This window comes from Nestor notabilis, unplaced genomic scaffold (assembly GCF_000696875.1).
Source record: "Nestor notabilis isolate BGI_N333 unplaced genomic scaffold, ASM69687v1 scaffold32783, whole genome shotgun sequence".
Classification (NCBI taxonomy): domain Eukaryota; kingdom Metazoa; phylum Chordata; class Aves; order Psittaciformes; family Psittacidae; genus Nestor; species Nestor notabilis.
In genome coordinates, this window is record NW_009921134.1 from 1 (window position 1) to 13,083 (window position 13,083).

The following is a 13,083-nucleotide window of genomic DNA, read 5'->3' on the forward strand; positions in this document are numbered from 1 at the left end:
TTTCCCTACTTCCAGTCATCAGGAACTTCACTTGGCTGCCATGATTTTTTTCAAATATTATGGACAGTGGCCGAGCAACTTCATTCGCCAGCTCCTTCAGGACCCGTGGATGGATTCATCAGGTCCCATGGACTTGTGCATGTTCAGGTTCTTAAGGTGGTCTCGAACCTGATCCTCTCCTACAGTGGGCCTAAGGTCTTCATTCTCACAGTCCCTGTGTTTGCCTTCCAAGACTTGGGTGGTGTGGTCTGAGCATTTGCTAGTGAAGACAGAGGCAAAGAAATCATGAAGAACCTCAGCCTTCTCCAAATCCAGGGAGCCAGTTCTCCTGATAGCTTCTGGAGAGGGCCCACACTGTCCCTAGTCTGTCTTTTATTTGCTATGTACCTATAGAAACCTTTCCTGTTATTTTTAATGTACCTTGCCAGATTTAATTCTGACTGGGCCTTAGCTTTCCTAAGCTGGTCCCTGAAGTCTTGCTAAAAGTTTCTGGAAGCTTTTCTCACTCCTCTTTTCCCACATAGTTTTGTGGATGAAATTCTTTTTGTGTATGGTTTCCTTCTCTTGTAAAGGTCTCCTTCTCTGCTGCCTTTCCTCTGTGCACCCCTACTGCTTCCTCACTCCTATTTCCTCTTTTCTGTGCTGCAGGATATCCAGATGGTTTCCTGCAAAAGCTTTGCATCCTTTGCACAAACTCCTTATACTAGAACACCATTTCCTTTTCTTACAAGAGTGAGCACTTGTCCTTCTTTCAGCTTTTTATTTCTGTGAAAGGATTTCTGACTGCCATTCCATGCAATTTCCAGTTAATCTGATTCTATTCAGTATGTCTGAATTTTCCAGCTGGCATTCATCCATTCAGATAATAGAAATAGTGATGCCTTTTTAACCATTATTTTATCATATATTCTTCCAGTCGGCTTTGTTTTGGAGATTCATTCAAGGCCAGATTGGACAGAGGCCTTGAGCATAGTCTAGTGTGAGGCGTCCCTTCCCATGGCAAGGGGGTTGGAACTAGATGATCTTAAGATCCTTTCCAACCCTAACTATTCTATGATTCTATCTTTAATAAATCAATAAATGGAAAAATCATGTTATCAGTATCTAAAATACAGTGTACCATACTTAAAATGTGTCTAATATATCATTTATCTCATTAATAACAAACAGAAGGTAGTGGCTATTTAGACTTTGTACAGCCATCAGTTTAAAATTCAGTGCAAATCAGTAGGAATTCAGAAACTTATTTTAATATAAAGTTCAGGTATATATTTAGAATATTCATCAATTGATAATGTTATTTTGGTAGCAGCTGCACAGGAACAGCATTCAGTTTACTGATGGATATGAAGTAAAGGAAGATATTGGAGTTGGGTCTTACTCTATCTGCAAGAGATGTATTCATAAAGCTTCAAACATGGAATATGCTGTAAAGGTAATTAGTTATAAAACACACTGCAGGGTATCACTAATTTATTTTCCATTAAGAACATAACAATAAGATTTATTTTTTTTATGGTAAAAGAAATTTCAGATGCAAATGTGAATTATACTAATCAATCAAATAGAATATTTGCTGAATATACTATTCACTAGATATATAGATTTTCATATAGAATTGCTGTGTGTTTTGTTATTTATATGCTGATTTAGGTGGTGGAAAGCAATCTTCAGTCTTCAAAATACCTATGTAAATATGGTAAAACTGTTGGGAGTTACATGACTGCTTCTAGAAGGAAATGTACTATGAAAAACTTATATGACTTCATAATTCTTTAAATGTGTAATTGATTACTTTTATTTAAGCATAGCTACATATAGTTTTTTTGCTTTCAAAGTAGATTCAGGTAGCTAGGAGTTCGTAGCAGTGCTAAAGTCTGGTATACTTTTGAGAATAAACTTCAACATTTTGTCTTTGCTTAGTAGTTTTTAACAAGGTTTCTAATGTTGTTTTAATGTTATTCTGTCAGGCTTTTTAAGACTACTTTGAAGGCATTAATTTCTTAATTGAAATTGGTGGAGGTCCCCGAAGTGGAATTACAAGTTTTTTGTCTTTCTGTTTAACACTGTAGGGCTGAATGGTTACTAGGAAAGCAGGAGTATGAATTAGCAGACTTTAGGAGGGGAGAGGAGAGAAAAAAAGGAAAAAAATATTTAAATCCCATGTCCTGAGGCAGTTCTCTTTGAGATGTCAATGGTTTACTATTTGAATATGTAAAATGGGAAGAAAAATTAAGTATGTGTTGCTATATCCTTGTATGGATTGTCTACTGGAAACCCTCCAATTTCAGTTTGGTAGTTACATACTTGCCTTTGTTTCTGACCAGGAACAGATTCTACTTCTGTACTTGCAATTCAAAGTAATTTCTTGAAACTGGAAGAACGTACTCGCATTGCTATTAATTCACTAAGCCATGCATTTATTGTGAACATTGTCTCACTTTTCTGTTGTCTCTGTGGCTTTTTTCCCCTCAAGGAATCATGAAAGAAGAATAAGGTGATCAGTGGCCAATGTGTTAGGATAGTACTGGTAGCAGTAAGGGCTTAAGGAGGTCAAGAGGAAGAAGAGAGTAAGACAGAGATGGAGAATACATTAGAGAAAATTCTACAGTTCGGAAGGAGAGGAAAGAAAAGAGTCAAGAATGCTTTTTAAGTAGGGCAAAATAATATTTTGCTTGTTTGCACTGGGAGAACTTCAGAGCCCGACAGCTAGTATCCAGAGGTTCAAATGAACTTTTATAATGGAATGCTAATCTGAGTTAACTCTCAGAACTTTTTCCTTTTTTATTTTTGGTTCCCTTACTCTCCTGCTTTGTCTTTTCCTGCACTAAATATTTCTTTGAGATAAACTTTTTTAAAGTCAGTTAATTAGCATCGTCAAACCAGTAACTCATGTCAAATTAGGAACTGAAGTCTTATCTCCTGAACAGCCTTGCATTATTTATCACAGCATGCAGTATTAGATCATATATCTTCCAAAACTGTTTTCAGCTGAGAACGTTTTTTGTTTTTCCTTTTTTTCCAACATTTTTTGCTTTGCTTTGCTGTTAACAATTTAACAAACTTTGTATTGGTTATAATCCATGCCCTTTACCAACAATAAATATGGTTTATCTGTTTATGCTAGGAAGCACATCAAAGTGTTACACTATATAATATTCACAAAAATAATTACGCCTATGTATCTACTTACTCTATAGATTATTGACAAGAGTAAAAGAGATCCAACAGAGGAGATTGAAATCCTACTGCGCTATGGACAGCATCCAAATATTATAACCCTAAAAGATGTAAGTAGTGTGTTAAAAGACATCCTTTAGTGTATTATAATTGCATATCACTTTCTAATTTGAGAAATTACTAACTACATTTTAGATTTATGTGCTTGGATTTCAGTATTTAAAAATAAAACAATGTCCTAATGCAATTTATTCAACAAAATCCAATTTTTCACTGAGATGTCTCATTGTCATCTTTTAAAGATGCTTTTATTTTGATACAACGTAATCCTAAACAGTCAAATAATTTATCTTTTGTAAATCCCAGCACAGAAATAATTCATCTAATGTTGGCTATATTTTTAAAGGAACAACAAAGTTTTTTTGATTGCTTATCTAACTGTGTATCTACTTCTATTTGGTTAAAAGCAATTTTAAAGTTATATAAAGTTATGTAACTGAGGACTCACTGTTAGCACAATACCCAAAGTAATTTTTATGGACAGTAACAAGTATTACTGTGTAGTGGACAAAATCTTCTCATGGTCATCAGTTTTCTTTACCTTTATCTGGTCTTTCTATGAAGATTGCTTAGATAATTTTTTTCTTTTATTATTTGCTCTGACCATGAAAACACTTTGAGCATAAAAAGCAAAGAATAATCTAAATTGGAAGAGGTTTTTCATAGTGAACAGTAAATTCTGATGATCTAACAGAAAAAGAAAATTGTCTTTCTCTCCTTGATTATGCATTAAAGAGGATTAAAAATTAAAAAGGCATATGCTTAATGACTGGCTTAGTCTACAGCAAAGTATTCTGGTCCCCAAAACTTAACCTCAAGCAAAACAGCTAACCATTTCCAGGAAGCTGAGCTCAGCTGAGGTGAGATTCTCAGACATTTTGAAGTCATAAATACTGCGGAGATGAGTACTCAAGAAATGTGCCTAAAGTTCTTCTCCTGTCTTCAGCTTACCAATATCATACAGTTTGTCCCTTTCTTGAGAGAGTAAGTCAGATATACAAGGGAGCCCACCATGGAGCATACCTTATTGCAAGCTAGATACCATTACAGTCCCACTTCCTGTTTGTTCTGCTTCACACAGTTGGACAGTAAAGCTACCTGAAAGCAACTGTGCTAACACAGAACTTGCCTCAGCATTTACTTTTAGTTCTGCATGCTAGGTTTACGTGTTACTTTAATTTGGAATAGAGGTTACCTTATTTAAGCAGGAAGACAAACATAACAACTGTGAGTACTTACCTGAACTTTAGCATTATGAATATTCTACACTGAGAACAGAGAAACCCAGGCAGCCTTGAAAAGTTGCCACACATGCTGAATTTTACTTTGTAATTAATTCTTCATCGTCAGTTATCTCCCAGCAGGAGCCCTCTTTCATTCACGCCTACAGTAATACACAAGTAGCAAAAGGAGACTACAAAATAAAAAAGCCTTAAGTCCACAGAGGAAGAAGGACAGTAGGCTGTCATTCTCACTTCTCCTTCAGATCAGTTTCCCAAGCAGGGTTTATGGAAGCATGCCCAGTGTAAGGAAAGAGGTATAGGATTCATATGCAATAGAAACTTGTATAATACTCACTACTGTAAGAATTTGACGTTGTTTGAAGTTTTCATTGTCCTAATATAGATGCATGGGGCGGATTGCTTGCATATCCCACAATACAGTGATGTGCTATTACAATTTCAGAGGAAAAAAGTACTTGGCCTTCAGGCCTCAAACTCATCAAGAGCACTGTGTATTATTATACAAATAATACCGCCTGTATTTCCCAGTTGATTTGACTCAATTTTTCATTCAATTGCATAACAAAATTTCCATGTTTCTATTTTGAAATACAACATTAAAATGTTTCGGCTTTCAAGTGGATGTCTTTGGAAATTACAATTTTGCAAGAAATACCTTCTTTTCCTGTATTCAGAAAATAAATGCAGTAATATTTGAATTCAGCTTAGGATGGAAATTTTCATTCTTGCTCCCTCTTTTTATGTAATTTAATTCTGAAGGTGTTTGGTTTGAAACAATGGACATTCAAAAACCCAAATTCTTCCTGCAGTGCATAGTCCTCTGGGGTTTTTCCTTCTGATTGTTATCAGTGGTCTTTTTCAGTTACACACTATATAAACAAAAGAAGGAGCTATATTGTGCTAAATCAGATGTCCTTCTTATCCAGTATCCTGCCTCTGACAGTGGCCATTAGTGGATGCCTAGGAAACAGTGTAAGAACGGAAGAAGCACAAAGCTTCCAACAAACCATTACCTAGAAACTTCCTGTGCCAGACCATTATATGTATTTCAGCTTTTTTTACCTATTAGTTACTGTTCTGTAGAAGAACTTTTGTCCTTTTTTTAAGTTATTTAAAGCATTGGCTGAAGAATCTTTTCAGAAACATTTTAGAAACCTGAATACAGTATCTTATCTCCCTGCCCAAGTGCTTATTTATGAGTTCAAAATGCCTAATATCTATGTGAAATCTTATTTCATTTTGCAAAAAAACATGTTTCTTTCTCCATAACGTTTTGTTGATATGCCTATATCTGTTCCTCACTATAGTTTCTTCCAGTTTGCCTGCTAGAGAACACATACTGATTGTTCTTTGGCGTGTCACTGGAGTTAATTTTAAAAACTAGCATCACATTTATGATCTCAGCATAATACTGTGCACCTCGCTGTGAAGAAAACTTCAGAAGTATCTATAAACTGCAAACAACTAAATTGATAATAACATTAGAGAAATCGGGGCAAGGGGAGTGGTTGATTTGGCATGGGTTTGGTGTTTGTTTGGAGTTTGTGTAGTTCTGGGTGTGGTTTGTTGGTTGATGGTTGGTTTGTTGTGGTTTTTTAGGCAGGCAGGTAGTACCAGCAAGGGGTAACAGATAAAACAACAACCAAGTGCAAATTTTGCTTGAATGCCTCCTGCAGTAATGAGATGCATGTGCCTTGTCAAATTTCCTCATGCTATACCTGGATTAGAGGGAACATGCCTATTAAAAAATCTAAAATGCCAGCTTAGTATCTACAGCTAGATGATTCTGCTTTTTTAATACTGTATAATATTTAAAGTCTTAATACAAACACATATAGATCATAAGTTATTTATACTTCATGGGGGGGGGAAATTGTTTTCAGATGAGAACATAGAAAAGCATCATGCCTTCCTCTCCTTAACATCATAAGCTTGTAAAGCCTGTAGAATTATTTCTTTAATACTCTTCTTCTTTTTTATTTGGTGAGAAAATAAATATTTCTAAGCTTAGAACTTTAGAAGCCTATATTTCCCAGATAGCATAAGACATGGAAATTGGAATGAAAACTCTTTTTGGGTTTTTTCTTCATATATTTTTTGTAATTTAGCTGATATCTATTCCTAAATTTATTTTACTACAACTTGGATAATTGTTTCTACTTAAACTAACTAGATTTTGTTTCATATATATTATTGAAGAGAACAATTGCAACATCATCATAAAAAAAATAGGTTGACATAATAATAGGGAACAGAGTCTGTAAAAGGTTTCACTAAAGCAGGAACTACTTTCTGGATGAAGTTAAAACCCCAAGAAAGTGCAACTGAAATTAAGTGCTTAGGTATACCTCCAAACGTGTTTTGGTATAGTTCAGTCTGTAGTGCCCCCTGGTGATAATATAAATAATTCTCAATTGTTGTTTCCCTGGAAGATAAAAGCCTAGCAAATTAAGCCATTTTCCATAGCTAAGAGGGCTAAAATATACATATTTTATTAATTTTAGACTTTGTTATATGCTTTATGTGCAGAGTAATGTGTAAGTTGTAGGCTTTTTTTATAGCAACTTTGTATACATTAACTTCAGTGTCCATAGAGGCTATTTGAGGTGAACTTAGTATTTTGGGGTTTGGGTTCTTGTTTGTTGTTTTTTTTTGTCTGACTTTTCAGTTGAAATTCGCTCTGTTCATATTTGTAATTTTGTGCAATAGTTGCTCCCAGAATTAGCTCTGTTTTTTTCCTTAATTAAGCTAGTTTCCATTTATTACTACCTTTTAGTTTCTGCCATGTCTAGTTCAGTTTGGTTCAGTAAAACTGTGGGGAAATCTACATGTTATTCATCTGGGGGTTTTATTTCTTTAAACATTATATGCCAGTATTTTTGTTATTTCCTTACTGTACTATCTTTTTATAGAAGGTTGTGTGTTCATTTCTGAAGATGAACAATGTTTGGAAAGTATGTGGAGTGAGAAGTATGGGAAAGAATAATTGAAGGAAACAGCTTGTGGATGCAAGTGCACTATCTGTGTGCATTCCAGAAGAAGAGAGCAGAGAATAAATATTTTGAAGTGTAATCTTTATGTATTTTTTGCAGGTGTATGATGATGGAAAATACGTATATGTAGTAACAGAACTTATGAAAGGAGGAGAACTGCTGGATAAAATTCTTAGGCAAAAATTTTTCTCAGAACGAGAAGCTAGTGCTGTTCTGTTCACAATAACAAAAACAGTTCAATATCTCCATGCGCAAGGGGTAAGTTCTCATCTCAAACAAAATGCTTAGAGGTGTTAATATTCTTCTCTTTCAGAAGAATAAACTCATATCTTGATATGTTCTGAGTGGTAATTAAGTAATTTTTGGTAAGTAATTACACTGCAGCAGAAATTTTTGTTGAAATCAAAACATTCCTCATCATGTGAAGATCTCCAGATAATGGAGATGATGCAACTGTTTCTGTTGTCCTTCATGCAGTCTGTCAGCAGTTCTGTGGAATACGCATATAATAACTAATAGAGAGGATATGAGAGGAAGTTAGCCAGGAGGAAGTGTTAGGACCAGTGCTGTTGCTTAGCCATGGGACCTGATGTAATTCCAACCCCATCCTGTGGCACACCTTGAAAATTTATTTTCCATCTATCACATCTTGGAACAGATTATTTCTGCATGCTGGTAGGTGATTGAGTCTGCTAATCAAAAACATGATGCTAAAAAATAACTGAAACATCCTGTCTATTGGTTTGCTCTCCTCTTTGCTCTAAAATAAAGTTTCAAAGTATCAATATAATCTAAACAATCTGACATCTTTTCAAAATTTACCTGTGGGAAAACAGTACAGGAACATATTTTCTTCCATGACATGAACATTTTGATTGCTTAGGAATTAGTGTTTGAATTTGATCAAGACTGTACAACTGAACAAGTCAAGCAGACTAGTTCTAGAAACAGTCTGCCAGATCCCCAGCTCTGCTGCTTCTATTGCCTACTATACCTCTTCCTTTCTACCCTTTTTAGGATTTATTAAAAAAAATAAATTTAAAACCACCAACAGGAATAAAACTGGGAGGTTTTTTTTCTGCCTCTTGTAGCAGTAAAGGATTTCATTTATTTCCTTTATTTTATTTATTACTTAGAGAAAAAGAATTCTTATCTATCTAAATGCCAAAAAAAAAGAGGGCCATCAAGAGCCAGTTTTGTCATACACTGACATCTCAAGCGAGGATGTTTCCTTTAACATCTACCCAACTCAAATTCTTTAATATCACTTGTATATTTCAGTTTACAAGATGCTTATTTCCATAATTTTAAGTATTTATTTTGTTAAATCTGAGAATTGCAGAGTATTTGCATGCTGAAAAAGCTAAAGAGACTTACTGTGTTAAATGGCCTTACAATCCGCAGACCCTCTGCAGTCTTTTACTTCTTGATCTTAGATTGCTTACTTTTTTCAAACACTGCTAGCTTTCTGGAAGAGTGCATAGAGCTTCTGGTTCTGTACATCACTCGCTTGCAGAAGTTTTGGGGTATCTTCTTGTTCTAATGTGATTACCTTCTTGAAATATGTCACCACAATCTTTTGCATTCAAATGTAACCCCGCAAAAGCTGTTTTATTATTTATCAAATACATAGGACAATCAGGAAGATAAAGGCCTTCAAAGCAGGTCTATTTAAATATTTAAAAGAAGACATTTAGATCAACTCTGCTGCCTACAGTATTATACCCTTTTCTTTCCAGAGCAAAGAATATAGAGGCTTTAGGTTAATTTGTCTTGTGAAGAAAATGTAACAGGTCGTCTGATTTCAAAGACTGTCCTTGTGAATTCCAGGCTTTATGAAGGCTTGCTATAACACAGCTTCAAATAAGATCTTTGGCAGCTTCTACAGTTTTTGTCAAGCATTTCACATCTTAAGCCTCTACAAAATAACCACTTGGGAACCACTGTGGGATTTTTTTTTATTTTTTTTTGACATGCCAATTCATTAGGAAAATACCTATTTGCTATTTTGTTATTTTTTGCAAGAACTGCATTAAAATTCATCCTTAATTAGGCCTTAAATGTTTGCACTTAGATTAATTCAGACTATCTGAATGAAGAGAATGGAATACAGAGGGTTGCTTCAGCAGTAACTAGCGTGCTGTTATGTAGCAGAGCAGCTACAGACATCCATGACTCCAAAATATACTACTAGCCAAAGGTTCTGATTTAAAGAACCTCATAGGTATGCATGTTAAAATAAGAAATACGTATATTCACCCACTAGAACTAGAAATCTCGAATCGTGTGTAAACATAAATCAGGGGAGAGTGCAATGTCTGCATGGGGCTTTATAATTAGTTTCCAAGTTAGAACTGTAGTACTCGAGACACCACTGAGCATCTGAATACTGTAGGTGATATTAGAAGCTGAAAATCTGGAAAGTGATTGGTGATGGGACATTTGAAAATAGGTAGCAGAATTGAGAACTATAAAACCTTTTATATGTTTAGTTTATTGTATTTAGTGGTTTGTTTTATTTTTTTTTAGGTTGTTCACAGAGACCTGAAGCCTAGCAATATTCTTTATGTCGATGAATCTGGTAATCCAGAATCAATTCGAATTTGTGATTTTGGCTTTGCAAAACAACTACGAGCAGAAAATGGTCTTCTGATGACTCCATGTTACACAGCAAATTTTGTTGCACCAGAGGTAAATAGCAGGATAGCTTATATGCCTTGGTTTATTTTGAGGGGGTTTTTTTGCTAGTTAGATATTTGCACCATTCTTGTGCAACAAGTGAAATCACTCCTTAATAATTTGAAATGTCACTATTTGTGGTATAATCAAAGCATTTCTAAGCATTTTTTACTTCAGAAAAAAATACTTGTCTCCCTCAGGTTTTAAAGAGGCAAGGTTATGATGCTGCATGTGACATATGGAGCCTTGGAGTTCTGCTTTATACCATGCTGACTGGGTAAGGGTAATTTTAGTTTGCTTTGCTGTAGAATAGCAAATCAATATAAACAACAAGAATAATAAATGCAGGTACATTGTTGAAGATGTTTCTATCAAGGCAGAGGTAGCATATGCTTTGTCTCTAGTAGAAGCCACGTTTGCAGGGAACAATGTGAAAAATTCTTGGCTTCTCTTGTCTCATCTATTTTAGGGGTTTAATTTCTGCTTTATGGTGATTTAGGAGTAAGAACTGATTGTTTCATATGAAAATTAGCTGATTAAGCAGCATATATGTTGAAGGAAACATGTTGCAAATATAATTTCAATGCATGGAAGCATGATTGCATGCAAGATTCAGCCACTGGATAGTTTGAAGTGAGGCACTTATGACATAATAACTGCAACAGAAGTGCGTTTATGTATGCAACAGAAATTAATTATATGATGAATAATAAATTCAAGTATAGTTCCACAAGTTCAAAAGATAGCTGCTATTGCACCTGCCAAATAGATTATCTTTTTATGATGGATTATTCAGATTGCCATTTTGGTTGAGAGTTAGTATCATCAGAGATATTTTGGCATTTTAAAATCAGTGACAAACATACTTGGTTTGAAACACCTGTCTTTTTGCTTGTGGATATTCTGGCAGCAGCAGCAAGAATGCTTATAGTAAAGCAAGTAAAATTGCTGCACCTTCCTTCCTCTAGTATCAAACTAGCATTTGTTCTTTTTCAGCCTCTTCATAGTGTCTTCATTTTTAATTTTATAACAGCTTGTTTTATTACTTTACTAAAATGTAAAGGCTTAAGGAATACTTTCTGTAATTCAGGAACTACCAATACTTAGACTGCTATAGGAAAAAATTTGGTTTTCATACCAGATATAGAGGGAATGCATGCACTAAGAACAGCTCTATAGTCAGTGCTATCCGTTTTCATATGTTAAGAAAGATTTCTTTACAGCTATTTGACTATCTTTTGACTATATTTATGTTGAACTCACTGAATATTATGATCAGATTTATAACAACTATAGAGGTCCAGGTTATGGAAGTTAACATTGAAACTGTTTGATTAAATAGCTACACTCCTTTTGCAAATGGTCCTGATGATACCCCAGAGGAGATTTTGGCCCGAATAGGTAGTGGAAAGTTCTCTCTCAGCGGTGGTTATTGGAATACTGTTTCAGAAACAGCTAAGGCAAGTATATTTGCTTTGTCCTTTCTGGTGTGAGAAGTGGGTTGCAGTGTAACATGTTGCTTATAATGTGTATGTTGTATCACGTATGATTGGGTAAAAATACTGATACTAGAAGTTTGTTTCCTGTTTATGATCCTTTCACATTTCAATAGTCCCTTGCATGTAGAAAAAAAAAAAAAGGTGCGCCTTATACTATAGCAGTTAACAACTGTCCTTAGAAATATAGTGTATTTTATCAGCATTTGCACAATCACCCATAATGAGAAATGTTGTAATTAAAATTCAAGTGGAAGCATAACATTCAAAAATCTAAATCAGGATAATGAAAATACTATGATGATTACCATGTGCTCCGCTGATTCAGGCTAGAAAAATAAATAGTTTTTAACATTTTTCTGTTGGGTCAGTTCTTCAGAGTTACCCAGAACAGTTTATCTCATACTTTTTCATTAGGATTGAGCAGCTTACTCTTTTAAGTAAGAACTTTTGGTCCTTAAGGATGTCATATCTACTTAAAAAAAAAAAAAAAAAAAGGAAAAAAACCAAGCAAAACCCCAGCAAAAACCAAAACCACACTCACCAACCAATGAAGTATTATATTTTCTTTTTACTACATTTGTATGAAGTAAAAATTTTAAACAACTTTTTTGAAGGGAGAGGAGGGGAGTACATTTTTAGCATTGAATTGTCTCTAAACTGAAGTGTGTAATATCCTTTATTCCCTATTTGTGAAGGAGCAGTAAAGTCCTAAAGTTTTTACAAAAAATCACTTATACATGTTGTGCTTTTCCTTGCTGCTTGATTTGTGATGTGCTTTCTAATGAACTGTTCTCGTAATTCAGCCATTTTTGCACAAATAGTGTCACTGGATTGGACAAATCAATCTATTAGAATAACATGTTTACACTAGTCTGGTAGCATCTGCTTTTTCTTCTTTCAGGGCCATTCTTTTCAGTTGTACTTGGGAGTCTAGAATGAACCAAAATCTTACCAGCTATGAAAAAAAATTTAAGATTCCTTTTTAATAGTATCTTTGTGGTCACATTCTTATTTGAATTACAAAAGTGTTTTATATGAAAATGTCCAGTATTGCTAATGTAATTGAAATTATCTTAGATACAGATTTAATCCACTGTGTTTCTCTACAACTAATTACTTAATGTAGAAATATTATTTATGCTTTACCCTTACTGACTGACATCTAAGGGCACCTATAAAATATTAGGCTGCTGTATAAATGTTTTCAACATCTTAAGTGTTGTATGCATTTCTCACTACCGTAATTTCAAAAGGATAAAATAGAAGTTGAAAAGGTGGTAGAAAATGATGTATCAAAACAAAAGTGTGTATCACCAAATGCTGAGAGCCATTTCCATGTAAAGAGAGAAAATAGAATATGGTGTTTCATCTCAGCAGAGCTGAGTGGCATGACCGACAAACAAGATCTTACATATATGGTCAGCAGGA

The 13,083-nt window shown here is 34.5% G+C and overlaps 1 protein-coding gene across 1 annotated transcript in view; it reads left to right on the top strand.

The window, feature by feature from the left end:
- Nucleotides 1-1,309: 1,309 nt before the first annotated feature.
- Nucleotides 1,310-13,083, top strand: part of LOC104402999 (ribosomal protein S6 kinase alpha-3) — a gene marked incomplete at its 5' end in the record, with an annotated part of 14,223 nt that continues 2,449 nt past the window's right edge. Inside the window, 6 exons of the mRNA XM_010011016.1 lie at nucleotides 1,310-1,435; nucleotides 3,201-3,290; nucleotides 7,577-7,735; nucleotides 10,007-10,168; nucleotides 10,357-10,433; nucleotides 11,499-11,616. Coding sequence (XP_010009318.1) covers nucleotides 1,310-1,435; nucleotides 3,201-3,290; nucleotides 7,577-7,735; nucleotides 10,007-10,168; nucleotides 10,357-10,433; nucleotides 11,499-11,616 — 732 coding nt within the window. The remainder of the gene's footprint in view (nucleotides 1,436-3,200; nucleotides 3,291-7,576; nucleotides 7,736-10,006; nucleotides 10,169-10,356; nucleotides 10,434-11,498; nucleotides 11,617-13,083) is intronic.